Source organism: Ctenopharyngodon idella, chromosome 11 (assembly GCF_019924925.1).
Source record: "Ctenopharyngodon idella isolate HZGC_01 chromosome 11, HZGC01, whole genome shotgun sequence".
NCBI classification, from domain to species: Eukaryota; Metazoa; Chordata; class Actinopteri; order Cypriniformes; family Xenocyprididae; genus Ctenopharyngodon; species Ctenopharyngodon idella.
The window spans coordinates 3244426-3265531 of NC_067230.1; the positions used below are offsets into that span (position 1 = coordinate 3244426).

General features: G+C 37.5%; 1 protein-coding gene across 3 annotated transcripts; it reads left to right on the forward strand.

The window, feature by feature from the left end:
- The first annotated feature begins 7024 nt into the window (after nt 1–7024).
- calcoco1b (calcium binding and coiled-coil domain 1b) lies at nt 7025–20417 on the forward strand. Of its 3 annotated transcripts, none has more exons than XM_051913377.1 (14): nt 7025–7188; nt 8002–8155; nt 8429–8531; nt 11072–11280; nt 11655–11867; nt 12570–12718; nt 12859–12928; nt 14066–14320; nt 14407–14532; nt 15849–15911; nt 16003–16090; nt 16196–16330; nt 18655–18736; nt 19741–20417. In XM_051913377.1, the coding sequence occupies exons 2-14, from the start codon at nt 8024–8026 to the stop codon at nt 19766–19768; spliced, it is 1653 nt and encodes a 550-aa protein (XP_051769337.1). In that variant the 5' UTR covers nt 7025–7188; nt 8002–8023; the 3' UTR covers nt 19769–20417. The 3 variants fall into 3 exon arrangements, with proteins under 3 accessions (XP_051769337.1, XP_051769339.1, XP_051769338.1); XM_051913378.1 differs by having other exon boundaries at nt 7036–7188; nt 7997–8155; XM_051913379.1 differs by lacking the exon at nt 18655–18736 and having other exon boundaries at nt 16196–16326.
- Nucleotides 20418–21106: the final 689 nt, after the last annotated feature.

Sequence of the window (21106 nt, forward strand, 5' to 3'; positions counted from 1 at the left end):
TCTGAATGTTTCTTTAGCTTGTGCCATTCAAGTAAAAGTCGAAATATAGCAGTATGTATTCAAACATAAGAAGCAGTTTATTGAATAAAATAAAACAAGGGTCTTTGTATATTTATGTGCATTTTCTTGGAGGATAAAGAGGCACTGTTCCATATGGATGTCTAACAACACAATCCTCTTAGTGTTCTTGAAAATGTAGGGCAATAAAAAATAGTGATTTTGAAAAGTGACTTTATCATGCACAAAATGTCTTATAATGTCTCTAGACAGAAAATATGTTACATCTATGGTCTGGTAGTTAAGTTTGGTAAGTTCAAAGAGAGAACTCATTGTTTACAACTAGGCGACCATTCCAATTTTGATTTTATCAATGACAACAAGATTTATTGCTGTTGTGAGTCAGAAGTCTGCAATCCACATCATTTTCTCTGTCTCTGTAACTTCCCCCACCCCCCTTTTATGTGAGACAAACTAACCCCACCAAGTATGCAGTAGCACCACTTTACAGGCAAATAAAAAGAACTACAGCAATAAAATTGTCGTTTTCCTCACCCATCCCCCACTTTTACCATAGCTGTTCATTCATAAAACCCACCCTGCATTTACTCTTGTTGATGGAAAAATTGTGGAAGAGGCTCAAAACACTATAGGTAAACCTGGATTTTAACATGACACTGTGGTCATGAGCTTTGCTGGCAACAAGGCATGCACATCCGATTCTGTAGCAACCTAATTAAACCACAGTGAAGAACTTGACATTCTCAGAACAGTTTTTCATAGCTGCATGTAGAATCGTCACTTTTTACGCCATACAGCTCAGTTGCCTGTATAAAATGCCTGAGAAACTCCATGAAAAAGACATTTTATAGTTGTGGCTGTTGAGCTGTGTGTCCTTAGGTTATTTATTTATTTATTTATTTATTGGGTTACACTTTATTTTACAGTGCCGTAGTTACATTGTAATTACTCAAATAAGTTACTTGTAAATAACTCAATTAGTTACTTGTAATTATGCATAATTTACTGTTATTACTATATTAAGTATGTAGTAACGTGTAACTACGGCGCTGTAAAATAAAGTGTTACCATTTATTGCTGTGTTGCACGACTGGCTAGATGCTATTCTGCACGTGCAGACTGGCTTACACAATACACTTGTCTGTACTGTGGAGAATGTATGACTTCTGCATGATGACTAAACAATCTACAAAGATTCTGATCAGTCACAATATATTTCCATGACCTTCTGAAATGACAAGAATTATATACAGTTATGCTCCTTTGCTAAGCCCTAAAATGGTTGAACTTGTGAATTTTACAAGAAAATTAAATCAAAATAGCAAGCACTTTGTTGGTAGCTATGACATAATGCAGATGGAAAACAGAGTTTGGAGGCTCATGAAAGCCAGAATGCTGTAGGTGGCAGCAAAGTCTCTATCTCTATGAAAAATAGAGACATTTAATTGTAATTCTGAATGAACAGAATTACATTTCTAAATAGTGGAGAGCTGCATATAGAATAAAACAAGAAAACAAATATGCAAACAGTTTGGTTACAAATCTGGCTTCATGAAAATATGCAACCTATGTTGCAACAACAACAACCATAATAATAGGTATATGACTAGAATCTTGACAAATCGTGACAAAAGGCAGTTTAAAATTCTCATTATAACTTAGCTTAGAGATTATATAGTAGGGCAGAACATTTAATTATCATAATATTTACATTTTATTTGAAAGACAATTCTCAGTTAAAGTCACACTATGTAAATTTTCACCACCAGAGGTCACATTTTCAAAACAATAACAAAGGCGAAGCTCGATGACGCTATGAAGGAGAGTGGAACTATAGATGTTGTTTTCACCATCCAGAGAGGTATGGAATTCACAGATCATGTTAACGGATGAGGTAATGAATTCATTTTTTTTTTTTGTATTATCTGTACATTTGATCTCACTATTTTATGTCATCGTAATGAATTAGCTGCAAAGAACGTGAAACTTATATTAGCCTTATAATAGCGCATTTTTACGTGTTTAAAACAATCGTACTAAAAGTAAATTTGAACAAACCCACAGTATTTGCAAGTAATGGCTAAATATTTGTGTGAAACACATACTGAATTTAATTTCACGGCATAACCCACAGAATTATGTAATTACGAACACTTGATAGTTTTTCTAACGCCACACCAATATCGATATCGATATCGACCAATATCGATCCTTGGTTTATTTCTTCATATTGTTCATTTGTTCTTCATTTTATACTTGTTTTATTTCTACCAGACCACGTTTTTTGGGGGGACCACGTGGGGTGGGGGTGATTTTCTGCAGAGCTGAGTTTTGCTGCTCTGACAAAATGGATTCGGGTTTATGGTTGGATAATAGTTGGAAACTGTGGATAGTGGTTGGAAAAAACAGCAGTTTGTACGTATTTTACAAGGTGGCTAATTCGTATGAATTCGTATGACCTTACTCATACGATTTCATAAGTTTTTTTGCTAAATCGTATGTATTTTACGAGTTGCCAAGCGAATAACCTACCCCTAACCCCACCCCTAAACCTACCCGTCACTGGGGTTTATACAAATCGTATGAATTCGTACGAGTGAGGTCATTCGAATTCGTACGAATTAGCCATCTTGTAAAATACATACGAATTGGTCGTGAGATAGCGTTGCTAATTCTAAACTTTGAAGAACAATGACAAGCTATTTGCTAAAATAGCAGTATGAAGACTAAATGATTAGGGGCTGTTTACATGACACCTTTTTCAAATAAAACCGAAAAAATTAATGCATTGAATGAATGAATTCATTTACACGACAATGGCGTTTTGGGTGCCTGAAAACACAAACTTTTGAAAACGGGTTTCAAAGTGCAAGTTTTTGAAGACAAAACCAATATTGTCTCCTTGTAAACTACAAAAACGCAAATTTGTGAAAACAGCGTCGCCATGCGCATGTGTATTATGTGTTCATTTTACAGGAGCATAGTCTTTCTTCACAAAGTGACAACGCCAACTACTGGCCTGGCAGCAGAATACAGCATTTATTCAGTTTTTAGTAGCTAGCCTCATGAAATACCCTTAGACACTCAACAGTAAACTGTACAAAACAACGACTCTTTCTCCTCTACTTTTCTGTTTCTCAATTTCTCTTCTTTCAGTGCTCCCTCTCTTTCTCTCTCTCTCTTTTTGCACTTGTCCATAATTAATATTCTAGTGCCGTACTATTGCAGTACGGGTGTAATTTACCTAAAATGCTGCTTTTTTATTGTCTATTTCTCCTTAATCAGAGCAGCAAAAAAGGCAATTGATGGCTGATGGCACCACTGACTGTGCAGCATTTTTATGGCAAGATTTACAGCCGATCTGCTGCAGGGCCACTTTATGGCTCATGCTCACCAAAAATGCTTATTTCCATAGAAGGATTAAACACAAGGGTAAAGCAAAGAGGTGTATGTAAGATCGAAGGTCTACATTTCACATATTTACTCCAGTAGCACAAGTTTATGATTAGCAAGCTATGTTAAACTGAGGGTGAAATTCTTGACAAGAATCCCAAGAATCCCCTCAAAAAAACAAAACAAAACAAAACAAAACAAAACAAAACAAAACAAAAAAACAGGGAATTTGGTCATATGGACAATCAAACACTATTCCCTTTTCCTCACTATTTCTCATTCCCTTTTGGCCCACCAAGCATACAGTTGTCATTAATTTTGTGGAATTACATGAAACCCATTCTTTATGTGGCTTGCAGCCCAGTGACAGTTATATGACAGGGACTGATGCACTAGCAGATGCTGTAGCTTGGCTTTGCATACTAACTACCTCCATCCCTCCTTCTAACCCATCTTTCACTCTTCATCATTTTAGTTTCATCCTTACAGTATCATTCTTGTCAGATAGGGAGAATTCCTTTCTACTGCTCTAACAACATTTTCACCAATTCATCATTATGGCATTCATCAAAGACATTGTCACTCACACACTGCTTCCTCATTCAATTCAATTCAAAATTGCTTTATTGGCATGACTGTAAATAATACAATATTGCCAAAGCATATATACATAAAACAATAATAAAAACATCTGTATAATAGAAAAAAATATTATAACTATCCAATATTATAACATAACTTAAACTTAAATTAATAGTGTAACAAATTAGAACATGTCTGAACATTTGATACCACAGTGTTTTAACATATATACACACGCATACTGAGGGTCACTGTGGTACAGTAGGGAAACACACTGAGGTCAGACACACACATTACACACATTCACCTGCTGTCTCTCAGGCTGTGGCACATCCACACGTATCTCGCAGCCAGTGCTGCTGTCTGTCATTCTTTCTCACTGCTCCTGTTCCTCTCGCTCTCCTACCACACCATTTATGGGTGATTTATGTCTTCTATGCATAATCTAAAATTTTCGCATCATCTTTTTCTGTAGTCCTCATTATCACTGTTCCACATTAACCTACTCCTACTCCGAGTCCAAACAAGATCGAAAATTTCATTTTTCTCCACAACGTAGGGAATATCTGAACTACACACACATGCACACGTTGGTTCCCATGTTTTATGGGGACATTCCATTACATTTATACTGTATAACTGATAAAAATGATTCTGTGGTGAAGTAAATACTACAGAAAAAAAAACAAACAAAAAAAGCAATGTAATTTACGGATATAAAGTTTATCAGTTTATTAAGCACCACCCGAAAAGGCATAATTATATATTTGTTTACTGTTAGTTGTAACGGGTGTTTCTGTGTAATTCGCTGTGTATCTTGATAATGCAAGGGAGAGAGAGAGAGTTTGTGGATAATATTTTAATGCACACTTGCACTGTTTTATTAAACTCTTACAGTGATTTTCTAGAGTGAAGACAGACGCTTCATATTTTGTGTGAAGTACAATAATGTTATAAATATCATTGGTAAACTGGCTTGTACTAATATAGTGGATAAAAACAAGAAGACAATATAAGTTATAACCGTAATTGAACTAAACTATACGTGTTCTATCTCCATGCAGCATATATTCGCAGTTTCTGACATTATAGTGCGTCCTGACTGAATCCTGACAGGGGAGAACAAGCTCTTGAAGCTCCGTCCTCTTAGGCCGAGAGCAGCAGCTCATTTGCATTTAACGGGCACACACTGAAACTACGCGTTTTTGCTCAACCCCAAAAAGTGGCAATTTTAACATGCTATAAAAAATTATCTGTGGGGTATTTTGAGCTGAAACTTCATATACACACTCTGGGGACATCAGAGACTTATTTTACATCTTGTAAATGGGGGCATAATAGGTCCCCTTTAAAAAAAAAAAAAAAAAAAAACACTTAGTATGATGTATAAGCTGTTTTCCTCATGGGGACCAAAAAATATCTCCACAAGGACAAAGATTTTGGATATTGCCATCTTTGTGGGTATATAAGCCACCATAATAGGCTTTACCAGGTCCCCCCAACACACACACGTTTGTTTCATTATATTAGTAAGGACATTTCATCATAGATTTTTTTGATTCAGGTTAAGGATATTTTCTATCGTCTAACCCAGCTAAACATAACCCTCATAGAAACGTGCAAAACACCATTTAAATAATTTGGCTGAAAGCTTTTTTAACTAGTGAGGACCAGTAAAATGTCCTCACTAGCCGTTTGTCATACAACCTGAATTCCGGAAATGTTGGGACGTTAAATTTGAATAAAATGAAAACTAAAAGACTTTCAAATCACATGAGCCAATATTTTATTCACAATAGAACATAGATACCATGACAAATGTTTAAATGGAGAACTTTTACAATTTTATCCACTAAATGAGCTAATTTAAAATTTGATGCCTGCTACAGGTTGCCAAAAAAGTTGGCAAGAGGGCAACAAATGGCTGAAAAAGCAAGAAATTTTGAAAAGATTCAGCTGGGAGAACATCTAACAACTAATTAAGTTAATTGATATCAGGTCGTAACATGATTAGCTATAAAAGGGATGTCTTAGAGAGGCAGAGTCTCTCAGAAGCAGTGTTGCCAAGTCCGTGGTTTTCCCACTGAATTGGGCTACTTTTACACTTTTGCCGCGTGTTGTTTTTCATGTCCGTGGGTTGAAGCGACCCCAAATAACATGATATTTAGCCCCCGGAATGCGACTTTTACCTGAGGTATGGGGGTGCATAAGTGCAAACGGTATGGGCAGCTTGCATGTTTTGGAAGGCACTATGAATGCTGAAAGGTATATAAAGGTTTTAGAGCAACATATGTTCCCCTCCAGACGACGTCTACTTCAGGGAAGGCCTTGTGTAATTCAGCAGGACAATGCAAAACCACATAATGCAGCTATTACAACAGCATGGCTTCGTCGTAGAAGAGTCCGGGTGCTGAATTGGCCTGCCTGCAGTCCAGATCTTTCAACTATAGAGAACAATTGGCGCGTCATTAAACGGAAAATACGTCAAAGGCGACCACAAACTCTTCAGCAGCTGGAAACCTATATCATGCAAGAATAGGACCAAATTCCAACACCAAAACTCCAGAAACTCATAACCTCGATGCCCAGACGTCTTCAAACTGTTTTGAAAAGAAGAGGAGATGCTACACCATGGTAAACATGCCCCCGTCCCAACTATTTTGAGACCTGTAGCAGGCATCAAATTTGAAATGAGCGCATTTTGTGTATAAAATTGTAAAATTTCTCAGTTTAAACATTTTTGTTATCTATGTTCTATTGTGAATAAAATATTGGCTCATGTGATTTGAAAGTATTTTAGTTTTCATTTTATTCAAATTTAAAAAATGTCCCAACATTTCCGGAATTCGGGTTGTAATATTTCACTATATAAATGAGGATATTTGGCCCTCACAAGCATAGCCAAACTTGCACACACACACGCACACGCACACACACACACACACGCACACACACACTATGCAATGTAATCTTCCTTGCAATCCTTGCAAAGTGTGACCTTACTTAGTGATTGGTGGTTTTGGACTTCATTTCCCAGAGTGCAACAGAGGGGGCAGTTCATCAACATGTGCATTTGTTATTGTTTGTTGCACTCACACAGTCAGTTTAAGTCTCATCACGATCACAGGCACACGTACAAGGACATGAAAGATCTCAGGTGATCTGATTCTGCATTAAACCTATCTTTGTATTAAGGTAAGAGTAAAATTTACCCTGTTATTGTAGCAACGGTGTTCCTATGACATTTTAAAATGCAGATTTAGACCTTGAAAAACTTCCTTGTGGTATTTGTTGTTGTTCATTTGATGATTGGAGTTCCTGTAGCTGAACTGGTTGAGCATCCAAACAGAAGGTCATGGGTGTAATTCTTAGGCAGCACACATATATAGTGATAAAATGTATAGCTTGATTCTCACTTTGTGAAAAACTTTCTACCAAATGCATAAATGTAAATGAATGTGTGAAATGTGGCATTTTACCTATTGAAAAGCTCTCTGTTGACACTGAGACCATTCAGCTGTCAATATGTCTACACAAGACTTTATATTTGAAAACCATAATGGATTTTTTTACAGAAGGGCCCCAGTGGTTGTGTTTATATATACAATGATTAAACAATTAGAAATGTTGAAAATCATGAAATGAGAATGATTATAGTCTATTAGATTCAGCTGCTACTTATGCTGTGTAAACATTCACAGAAAGAATTCTGTTACCCCATCTCTCATGCAGTTTCACAACACATGGAAATCTAATATAGTCGTCTGCAGTGTCAAGCATTTCTGTAGTTTGTAGTTTAATGGAAAGACACTAAATATAGCACACAAACATGATTGTACATTTCCAGCCACTTGAGTTATTTCGAAGGACTGAAGATGTTCAGCAATCGTACATCTGATCTATTTGAACATCGGTGTTATGGTCTTCGATGCTGCACACACACAGTCACAAGTTTTCAAAGTAGGTCTTAGTCACGCCGCTGTTTGATTGATTTCTTTGTCAGCGCAGGCATCTGACCTGATTTATAACTATGGAGGAAAACAGAACTGTGAAATTCAGAGATGTTGCAGAGAACTATTTCTCACAGACGAGGGTGGACTGTCGCTACACTATAAGCAGTCAACACAGTTGGAGCAGTCATGACTGGATAGGTCTATTTAAGGTAAAACACAGTGTTTATTCACTACAGAACACAATAGCTGTGTCCCAATTCAGAGGTTGCATCCTTTGAAGTTTGAACCGAGGGTTGTTAAATGGGATGGTCTAGCCTATAGAGCAGCCTTCGAATTGGCACAAACTTCGTCGCACCACTGTTACGCATTCAGCCTTCGAGGGATGCAGCCTCTGAATATGTGTGGAAAGGATGAACCTGCAAAGCAAACACAATTTTTTATATATATATATATATATATATATAACTCATCTTGTTTCACAGGTGGGATGGCTGACAGTGAAAGATTACTACACTTTTGCCTGGGCTCTAGCACCGGAAGGGTACCAAACGGGAACAGATGCAAACTGTAGTGTGGCCTTTTACTGTATGTTTACATTTGATATATAATATACTATTTTATTTATGTTTGTGTATATAAAGTAGCCTATTTGATACATTTGCAGGTCATGCATGCGGTCACATGTCCTACACCAGCAGAGACAGCAAGTGAAATAACAACTGCAGTTCTTGGTAGAACAGGACCACTCAAGTTGCCATCTGATACTTTATAACTATTGCAACACTTTTGCAAGTGCCTGACATCTTTAAGCCTGTTGCAAATTAGCCCAAAAGGAAATATGAATAATTAATTATAACTAATTATAATAAATATTTAGATCAGCTGTAAGAATTAACTTGATATAGCAGAATAAAAGGGATAGTTCACCCAAAAATGAAAATTTGCTGTTAAAGTGCCCCTATTACGACATTTGAAAGGTTCCTGTTTTTGTTTTGGGAGTCCCCAAAACAGGTTTAAAAGCATGCAAGGTCAAAAAACACTTTCATTGTCTTATAATGTGCATTTATTTTTACCTCATTTACTCAACAACTCCCAAACAATTCACTCAACGATTAATTTTTCCAAACCCCTCGTTTCCGTGACGCTAATCTGCGGTGATTGGTCAGATGACTTCTGCTGGTTAACACGGAGTACAGTAAACAGTGCTTGCATCACTTACATTGTATTATAATAATGATGGTGCTCTGCTCTTTTCTAAAAATAAAGACTCAGAGAGGAAATCATTTGTTTTACGTTTATGTTAGTGAACCTAGACCACAACTTGGTGGTAAACACCCAAACAGTCATGGTATATGCGTTAGCCCAAAGCAGAAACATATTGATAAAGCACTGCAGTTGTACACCAACATATTGTTCTATTCTTTATCATAACTCCAAGTAATAACAACGACAAACATTTGACACATTTCTAGACAATTGTGAGTGAACACATTGATGTTAGCTGTTAGCTGCGTGGAGCATACACAACACACACAACTAAATACGTACAGAGAACAAAATTGCAACAATTATTAATACTTACAGGTTGTGATTCGGGAAGAGGAAGAAGCTGGTCCAAATAAATACTGACCCATCCTTCAATAACAATCAGCTTGCGAATCCCTCGTTGAACGCATTTAGGTTGAAGAAGTGGTCGTCAGTAAAATGACAGGAACACAGCACAAGGTTCGGGTTATACTGCTGTGGTATCGTTGTAAAGATGAACTTTAACCACTGATTCTTCACGTATTGGCAGTGTTTGAGGGGTTTCAAGTTTTCCCTGTGTCTGCACGCACAATAAGTGGGCGGGCAATATGCTAATGTTTCGTCTTGACGTCACAACGAAACGGCTTGGGATTCATTTTATAAACGACTCGTTTAATTGACTCAGAGTCGACTCTTACTTTTGAGAGACAAAAACTTAATATAGGGTGCACTTTCAGATTTAAAACTTTGCAGGATGTTTTTTTCATTCACTTAGAGCTATGTTACACACTACATGAAAGGAAATTTTCAAAAATCCAGAATAGGGGCGCTTTAATTTACTCACCCTCAGGTCATCCTAGATATAGGTGACTCCTATACTGTTTTACTGGATAAAATAAGTCACCTGCACCTTACTATCCAAATAACACCACAATCAACTAACCTGTCAGCGAACACTCAGTGTTAATTGTTTAATAATTCTAAAAAATGTTAATTTCAGGGATATGGGAAATAACTTTCTTACTGTACAGTACTACTCAGAGCAAATCTGCATAATTTGGGACACCAGTATATGAGTATGAACCACAAACAAGTTTATATGTGACAAGAACAAGACTTTATTAACTAAATGAAATTCAGCAGATTCTTAGTTTTAACACACCCTTCATTAAACTAATGAGACTAAGATTGATACTTGCATGTCTCGCCCATTTGAATAAAACTGCACAGATGCAATTTGTTGAGGCTCCAGTTGATCTTTGATGAAGTTGCCTTGATGAGAGAGAACCAGTTTGAGTCAGAGGATCTTTGATGAATGGAAAGACAAGGCCGCAGCCTGGCACAAACTTAGGGCTCCTTAGAAGACTTCTAGCTCATCTTGAATTTCTCAGAATCAGCTAAGGGAAAAAAGGGGGCCTGATCTTGTGATCAGTGATCCTTTAAAGCATGAAGATGTCACGAGTGAGAGGCGAGTGAGCCAATTAGGAGCTGTTCCTTTGGAGGGAATCTTTACAATCCTTAGTCTTTTAGCATGGTGTTTTGCATATGTAATTTGATTGGGTGTTGATGGAGAAACTATCAAAGATTTTTATAATACTAATATGCTGCATAGGTTTTGACAAATAATGTTCATGATCATTAAAGAAATTAAAATAGGAAATCACAGATACCAAACATGATATACATGTGATCTTGATTAAGTAAGGCTAACACATTCATTCAAAGAGTTTGGTGAGGGGTATTGTGGATTATTTGTTGAATATACCAAATAATTGTGTGTCTGATCTGCCTTAGTCACTACAAGGCTGTACCATGCCGTTTATGTGTATCATGTTTTTTGGTTTTCTGATCTTTATTCCTCTTTTCCTGCCATCTTTCAGCATCTTATCTACCAAAACCCGAAGGGGAGGCGTATCAGTTTGTGTATGTGGATGAACATGGCGAGATTTGTGCGGTCAGTTCTCAGTTTACTTTCTGTGCTCCAAGACCTCTGGATGAACTTGTTACGCTCGAGCAGGAGAAAAACGGTGAGGAAGAGGAGGAGGGAGATGACCTGCTGCTGGTGGTGCCGAAGGCTCTGATCCTGCAGGTGGGGCTTCCTTCAGCACAAGAGATCAGATAGCAGATTTGACTTTAACAACAGAGCTTATTAAAAACCCCAAATAATTTGGACACCTAAGATACAAAAATGTCTGTCATTGCATCATATGACAAAATGTCAAAGCATTATTTTAAAGTAAAAAGTTATTTCAAGCAAAATGTTTCACAATGCAAAGTTTGAAACCAGTTGGTTCAAAATAGCTAGAAAAAAAAGCTCTAGCATCATTTACAGATATATTGTTATCTAGCAACAACATTCAGAATTTTTAAGTGTGACTTTAGTGTCCAAAAAAATTTTTAGGCCACTGTTTCTGCCATACTGTTTTGCTCATTCTCTTGCTATGTTTTGAAATGTTTTTACAGAGTCTCTTAGAAGGATGTCAGCGTGAGTTACACGAGTTGCATAAGAGGCTTGAGGTTGCAGATGATGAGGTGGAGAGAGAGAGGGAGAGATGGAAGACGGACAGAGATGAGTTTGAAAGAGTGCGAAAAGAGATGAGGAGTCAGATTGATGAGCTAAAAGACAACCTGAGGCAAAGCACTGAAAAAATTGAGGAACTGGAGCAAAAACAAAAGGTACAATCAAAGTTAACACTTTATAATAAGGTTCCATTAGTTAATGTTGGTTAATGCATTAACAAACCTGAACTAACAATGAGCAATACATTTCTGTCATGACAATTCTCAGAGTGTTTAGGATGGTAATGGATATGATAATGTTGATATGTTTGGTCTTGATCTGCTATGCTGCTGCTATAGAGCAAGTACGGGACTTATACTGTCAATACATACATGACACGCTGCTGTGAGCAAGTAAGACATGCTGCTGCTGTACAAAAATAGCATACTTGAATTAGCATACTTGTATATCAGATCTATACAGGTGGAGCTGGGGAAGGTGGAAGGTTTCTGAAAGCATGCTGCAACTGCTACAGCAAATGCTGATCAAGTATTTGAAGGTTGAGCAGTGAGTTCATTGGCTGCTGATAGAACAGGAACCAATCAACTGTGCCCTATAGAAAGGGAAATGATTGCAGACAGATTGAGTTAAGAACCTATTAGCCTGCGCCATCTAGAGTTTTATAACAGAACTTAATTTTTCATTGTTAGTTCATGTTAACTAACATAGTTAACTATGGGACCTTACTGTAAAGTGTTACCCACTCAAATTTTGAGCATGTTTCTGAACCACCGCAAATTTGTAATCAGAAAAGCAAAAACAAAAACACAGAGACCTACTGTATATGAAACCCTAAACTCCGGTATCTTTACCATCAGGATGTGCAAAGCACACATGAAAACATGACTGCTGAACGTAGTGGACTTCTAGCAGAGAGAGCTGAAAACCATCAGCGAATCAAAGAACTCAAACAGGATGCTGCCACTCTGACTCAACAAAAACAGGACATAGAAGCCGAGCTGGACAGGTGATTTGGGACTCATGCTTCACAATCACATATTATACTTTGTTTACGGACTGTTAACTTCTATAATATAACCAACCGATTAAGTCAAATAGCAGAAAAGAAAACACATTAAGATAGAAACATGCCATTTTTCTCGGCAGAATGAAGGAAAGAGTTAAAAAGATGACCACACAAAGGCGAGATGAAGAAAAGGAGAAGAAAGATTTGCAGGTGAATTGGATTGAAATTTTGTCAAGTCAAGTCACCTTCATTTATATAGCGCTTTATTCAATGTAGATTGTTTCAAAGCAGCTTCATAAAGAGGGGTGTAACAATATATCATGTCACAATATATCGCAATACAAAAATGCAACAATATGTATCGGGGATAGTAACAATATGTATTGTGTATAGTTCACCCAAATTGAAAATTACTGTGTGAGAAAAAAATCAAGTTTACGGAGTTTTAGTGTCAGTACTACATTAAACTATTATATATAATGTTGAATATAATGTATAATAATGCAATGGGGGAATATTTGAGGGTTCTGAAAATTCCAAATGTCTTATGTTACCAGTAAAAAGTGGCCTACATTATTTTAAATATATCTACACTGTAATAAATTATTTTCATGATTTGTTATCACAACATGTTTTCTTTTGTTAAATCAACTTAGATAATTAATGTGGTTCAGATAAAATAATATTTTGAGTTTCTGTTGATTAAACCAATCACCTTCATCATATTAACTCAAATTTTTAATTTCAATGAACTCAAAATTTTAAGGCAACCAGGTAATTTACTTTTTTAAGTTAAACCAACAATTCTTTTTTACAGTGTAGTCAGTGACAGAGTGTAAGCATATTCGTCTAAAATAATTCTGTATTTTCAGCTTCAGAATCATGAATATTTTTATTCTGGTTGTCACCATTGTCCTGTGCATTGGGTTACCAGCACCAAGTGCAAGCCTATTCATTCCCACCGCCAATGTAATACCAAATGTAGCATTTTAATCAACAGTACATTTTTTGTTAACCTTTTACCATATGTCTTGGACTATTGCAATAACAACAATGAACAATGAACTCTGTTAGAGAGTTATATATCTGTTCAATAAAACTCGTTACTCACCTGTTGAAAAAAAAAAAAAACCCATCTTTGCATCACTTTTACAACATTTCAATCCTTCATTTCCCAAAAAGCCAAGCCAATGTTTATTCTAGTTTTATAGCGAGCTCTGCAGTCTCTCCTCTGTCCAGTGTTTGTTTAAAACAGGTGATGCTACATTAAGTGGACTTCAGAATTTATATCCCAGAATGACGCTGTAAACTGCATGATTTGTATGAGAATGAATATTTCCTCTGCAGATTGAGAATGAGCATTCACATGCTGAGCTGCAGACCTTGCAGGAGCGTCTGGAGGCCAGCGAGCGCAGCGCTGACGCCCTCCGCAGGGACCTGAGTGAACTGGGCTCCATGCAGAGTCACAGCCATGCAGAGCTGCATCAGGTCAGACTGCAGTCTGCACAGATTAATTTACAACTGTCCCAGGCTAACCTGGCTCTGCGTGAGGGACAATCCACCTGGGCCCAGGAGAGAGAGACTCTGAGACAAAGTGCAGAGGTTACTACGTTACTACCACTTTAATCAGTCCAGCCATAACACTACTAGTAAGTGTGTGACTCAAAGTCTTTGTGCTCTTGTTAAAGTTGGATAAGGATCGTGTCCAGAAACTGAGCCGCGAGCTTCAGAAGAAGGAAGAGTGGCTCCAAGAAGAGAGAACAGAGCGAGAGAAACTGGAAGTGGAGCTGGGGAACGAGAAGGATTGTAACCGGGTAAATATTCCATGACAAACACGTGGCCTATAATTAAACTTTCACGTCATTCAGAGCCTTCTGTATACCCAGCACATATGTGGGTCAGGTTACTGGTCTTGGAGTAACACCAGTATGAGGCAAGAGTTGCTTTAAAAGAAACCTGTAAATAAGTCGACCAAAATAGATTTGAAACACAACTATAAATTGCACATGTATATGTTTACAGAAGTGTTTTCCCCCCGATTATTCATGTGAATGGATACCGTGGGACACTTGTTAACTTTGTTGATAAGAAATACATAAGAAAGTGTTTAAATCAAACATTTGATCTCATAATATTGAATGTGGAAACATATTTTAATTTCAAATAAAAGCACAATATTATGTATAACATATGTAATTGAAAGAATAACATTGGCTGATATTCAGATAAACAAACATTTAAGTTAAAAATGAAATGTTTAATGTTACATTATTAAAGTCATGAAACAGAAGTTGCAACAGTCTTTTCTTCCCTATTGTGACATACACTAATGGGGCATAACATTATGACCAATGACAGGTGAAGTGAATAACACTTCACTTACCTCGAGAACACATGGCACCAGGATGCACTATGGGAAGAAGGCAAGCCGGCGGACGCAGTGTGATGCTTTGGGCAATGTTCTGCTGGGAAACCTTGGGTTCTGCCATCCATGTGGATGTTACTTTGACACGTACCACTTACCTAAGCATTGATGCAGACCATGTACAACCTTTCATAGAAACGGTATTCCCTGGTGGCTGTGGCCTCTTTCAGCAGGATAATGCGCCCTGCCACAAAGCAAAAATGGTTCAGGAATGGTTTGAGGAGCACAACGAGTTTGAGGTGTTGACTTGGCCTCCAGATTCCCCAGATCTTAATCCAATCGAGCATCTGTGGGATGTGCTGAACAAACAAGTCCGATCCATGGAGGCTCCACCTCGCAACTTACAGAACTTAAAGGATCTGCTGCTAACGCCTTGGTGTCAGATACCACAGCACACCTTCAGGGGTCTAGTGGAGTCCATGCCTCGATGGGTCAGGGCTGTTTTGGTAGCAAAAGGGGGACCAACACAATATTAAGATGGTGGTCATAATGTTATGCCTGATCGGTGTATATTTGAGTGAAACAGCTTCTGGAATGTAGGGCGGGAATTGCTTTTGTCCATGGGGAATTGATTGGATGGTCTTATATGAGTGACAGGTTGCCCCACCCTTGCGCCAGTAAACCAGTAAAGAGAAGTACTCTTAGCGAACAGCCCTCCTCTTACACTATATGAAGTTTTCTCTATCATGTGTGTAAAAAATACAGGAACTGAGAGCCAGTCTGAGAGCCCTGCAGAAGGAACAAGAGCAGCATCAGCTGGAGAAACAGGTCAAAGCTTTCTGAAAGTCTGAATCTTTGTCTGACTTGTCTGATCTTATCTGATGTCATGCTTGCTGACTAGTGTTTTATTCAAAAACAGGAGCTCTTAGATCATATCCATGTGCTGGAGCTGAGGCTAGACACTGAGACAGATGCTAAGTGGGCTGAGGCAGCGGCTACACCAACATGTCAGTTCACGTGATCTGTCATTTCCTCTCATTCTTTATGCAGATATACATAAAATGATGTAGTGCAAGTGATATTACAGTAAATCAACATCTTATTTCTTGCAGATTGCATTGATAGACCTCCATCAATTGAAGAAAAGCCACCACAAGAGTCTTTAAGTGTGCTGGACAGTGAGCAGTTTAGCTCTCATGGGTCAACAGAGCAAAGCCAAAAGGATAATGAGAACGATATGATGGCAAGTACCACAAAAATGAAATAAGGTTGATTAATATTAAACAAAACTTAATGTACAACTAAAGCATTTGAAGCACGCCTTCCAAAAACACAGTATTGCCCTCAGCAGGGATTTTGCATTGTGTGACCACAAAGTAAGAATGATGTTCTTTTTGCAAAATGAACTATAGCCTCAAATTATTATGGTATTCCAACACATTAATGATGTGATGCCAAAATTAAGTGAACCAAATCTATCTATTTCTGAACACTGTAAATCTATTACAAATATTTCACAAACCACTTATTTGCTTTCTTTGTAATATGTATAATAACTATAATTTGTCACAATTTCAAAACATACAGTGACCCCAAAAAGTATTTGAAAAATTTTGGACACATATATCTTAATTCAGTGAAATGCACACTTTAAAATGTCTGCTTTTTACTTAATTAGATACAAAATGTCAAACCAAATGACAATTGAAAACTGATGCTGGAACTTTTGTTGTTGTTGTTTTACAATGAACTTCATTTTTCTGAGCCACTTTTAATTTAAACCACTTGGTCACTTTTCATGGATGTAAGTCAGTTCAAATCAACTTCACACTGGTATTTCTGCAGGAAAACCACCGTTCATATTATTAGCATTTGAACAACTTCCAGAAAGTCTGACAACCAGGACGTGTAAAAAAAAAAAAAAAAAAAAAAAAAAACAATTTCTGTAGTACCACCATAATGCAGGTAGTAAAAGATAAAGCCACATAAAGAATCAAAGTCATTCATGCAAACACAAAACACCATCATGGTAGCCCACAACACTTAAATAATGCACTAAACATTCATTAAAAAACAGAAGATGTGAAGAAAGAAACATGATTATTTAAAGGGGGATTATAATGCTATTTCATGTATTCTGACTTACTTACACTGTTAAAGAGTTGGATTCTCATGCTAAACATGGCCAAAGTTTCAAAACACGAGTTGGACGTATGACGGAGTATTCTGTGCCAAAAATGCTCTTCCAAATCCTCATAAACCTGCAATCTTTTTTTCGAGTATGGGCCTTTGTAACATCATTAAGGTCGGAATTCCTCTGGTCGACGTGTGCGCGCGTCGAGCAAGAGCATGCCCATCAACACGCTTCGTTCGGCCTTACGGAAGTCGTCGGCAGCCCTGCACAAGACTTGCTCGAGAAAGATTTATCATTTTGTTTTTAGACCATGAAATCAATAATGTCACCAAAGAAGTGTGTTTTTGGTTGTGAGGGAAAGATAACCTTGCTTCCCAAAGAACCCAGCGTTAAGTGGAGCTGAGAGATTTGTGCTCACGCATTACATTGATGCGCTCTCAATATTTGTTATTAAAATAACCATAGAAACTGATAGTTCCAATAACTTTTTTATTGGTTAAAATGAATGGAGAATATCTCGTGTTTTTCCGTGGCTGTTCGAGTCCTCAGGATCGGCGCTTATGGTTTCATAAACAAAGGCCCAGTTCTACGCTGGATTTACAGATCGTTTGAAAGTGAAAGATGGAGCGGTCACAGCGGTAATGATCCCTGTCATGAGTCGGAACCGCAGGTGGTGAGTAAAACTGCTTCAAATGTCTGTTTTGTTGGCAGTCGGCGCCTAAGTGCATATAGTGTAGACAACACGAACAGTGAATTCATAAATTAATTATTCATTATTCACTATACGCTATATTCTTTATAGTGATCCAAAAGTTATCCAGGGATAATGCGATGGTGTATTGTGTGTGTTTAAATACATTTGTTTAGCTGACTATTGATAGCTTGCAGAAGGTCGATACGCAAAAGCTGCGCTTTCTCGTCACTCTTTAGATCCGCTCACAGGGCACACCTTCAGGTGCTCGGCTGTTTTCGGAGAGACTCAGTACAGCGTGTGTATCTTTTAAAAATAAGATAAAACTAAAGACTTTTCGGAGATATGAAGGATGCACTACTACTCTATAGGTACTCAAGATTAACATGAGATTGACAGAAACTGTGTGTGATACCCTCCCTTTAAACAAAATACTCCAAATGTGGAGTGTCAAACAGGGAATTCTGGGAATATCAGTTTACAGTTTTTGACTGTAAATTATACATTGATTTGTTCTTTTTTACTTCTAAAAACTGTAAAAATTAAAAGCATTTCACTGCAAAATTACATGAAATGTCTGGTTAGTGCTTTTACAGTTTTTCCCTGTATATAGTACGGGAACTTACTGTTAACCTATTAACAGGTTTTTTTTTCGTAGTGTTTTTGCAATATTTTACAGTTAAAATTACACATTTTACACAAATTTGATTAACTTTTTTTGTACCAACTCCCTTATAAAAAGCAAGAGGATCTAGAAGTGAAGCCTTATTCCAGTGTGATTGCTGACAAACCTTCACTGCTTTCTGAACACAAAGACAGTGTCTTCAGGTGATTATGATGCACAGATTCAGTGAACTGGAGCTTTTCTGTTGTAGAACTCAAGCCTGCTACATCTTAATACTTCAGGGACATTGTGCTCCTTATGAACAATACGTGTTTGGAAATTATTTCATATACCTTTTCTCAAACTAAGTTTTGCAGATGCAAACTAAACTCAAAACAATGAAACAATTCAGATTACTTAAAATGTGTCAGTTTCGCAAACTCAAAAGAAAAAAAAATTCTAAATACTCATAAAAGTTAGTTAGATTGAACTTATTTGTTTAATTTGAGTTTGCCTACTTCAACCAATTAATTATTTTGAGCGTTAGGGTTTACAGTGGGACTCCTGTGGCATGTTGCATTTTGATTAAGTTTCATCCATATAGAATGTGTTAGGATGAGCCATAACAACACATTTACAGCAGACAAGCCCAATAAAAACTAAGGCCCTGTCCCAAATCGAACCCTAAGCCCTCGCAATCTTCCTCCGAATCCACACTTTAGTGACGTAATGCCGCTTTGACTGTCGAGTAGAGGTCTGCTGCGGAGCTCGCTTGAGTGTGGGCTTGGCAAAATGAGCATCGAGGACGCATATCGGCCACAAAGGCGGCACTCACAAGCACCCTTCTGAAACCTAAGGGACTCCCTATGGTCTTGCGGATTTAACGGATATACAGCAGCCATTGTAAGACCACAAGTGCACATAAAGTGTGCCATTTGGGACAGGGACCTCTGATGGTTGGAGTAATGGGCATGCTGAAAGGTAGAGGTCTGCCGAAAGACTTTTACAATTGGTTGTGAAAGCAGCCTGTTAAGGTGTAGGGTAGGGGTTAGTATTTGTTGTAGCATTGTGTAACTTGGCACACCCTTACCTTTCGTCACACTCATTTTTGAATTCGGAACCGCATACTAGTATACTACTCATACTACGTTTACCATATCCTTCATGCAGAAATAGTAAGAGTAGTATGCGGTTCTGAATTCAGCACCTGTCTCTGTTTCCCCTACAGTGGTCTTACTGACGCCCCCTTGTGGTGAACCAGAGGTGGAACAGAAGAACCTGTGTGCAGCTGTTTACATCAGCGCATGAAGATCATGTGCTCCTGATCAGTGTGAAATATCAAAACAGTTTTCTAAGCTGGCTTTTTATGTAATCTAATAATCTAAAAGTGAGGTCTGTGGTAGATCCAGTAGTGTGAATGTGTCTGTCAGTATGAGTTTCCATTAAGAGTAAGGTGATGTAGTATGTTAGTATGTTGTCTAGATATGCCAATTATAGCGCATTCAACATGAAAGATCACTTACGTATGATGAAAAAAAAAATGCCATTATGGAGTGCTATAACACAAAGTTTAGATTTAAAATAATGGGAATGAATTGTTATACATTTGATGTAGCATAAATGAGTTCTTTTTAGATTTTGAAGGAGCAAGTCAAGTGTTTCTGTTCAGAGGAGTTGCTAGAAGGGGAAAGGTGGGGAACTATTTGGGGTCCCCAAAAATATCCCCTCGAGGGTCCCCGATCTTAACCGAGGAGACAATGTCAGCTTTTGATTCGACCTTTCTCTGTTCAGAATGTTATCTCTAGGTGTGCTGGTTTGTTGTTCTGTATCACCTGACAATGACTTGAGTGCATTCGAGTGATCAGTTCCCTATTTTAGATTTTATAAATAAATTTTATCACAGTTTGTTCTCTTGTTCTCTTCTCAGTTTGTGATGCTGTTATCTTTGATCTAAACTCTATATGTCATCCTCAAGGCTGGTTTGATCTCATCCTCCTCCTGCACTACTCTTTTCTCTCTCATTATGAATTTAATTGTGTCACACGCCTCATTTTACTGCCTCCTCTAAACCTTTAACCAAGAAATAAAAGGCAGAATGATGGCCCTCTGCTCCTTTACCTTTGATCATAAGAAACACAGAAGGCATTGGAGTCCAATGGATGGACCACAATAGATGACGACTCTATTTTATCTTTGAACCTCGAGTATCTGTCCTTTCCCTGATCAGCAAGTTTATGCTAAACTTAATCTTTTCACCATTTTTATTTTTCTAGGCATCTGCTGGTTAATCTTTCCAGCACTGACACAAGAAGACTAAAATTGCTAATGCGAAATACTGTCAACAAGTTTAAGACTTAATCTTACACACAGACATATTTAAAGTTTAAGTACAAAATGCTAGCAAGGAAATAGACAAAGTTTAAGAAAACCACCCTTTGTCCTCAGCATGCCCTTACTGATTTGCATTGCCATATTACATTACAGTAGCCTTATTTCTAGCATATCAATTATACATGAAGACAGAAGCACATAAAACAAAGGAATAAAATATATGGCAGAACCCCTCTAACATGTTAAGTTACTATGGAAACAGC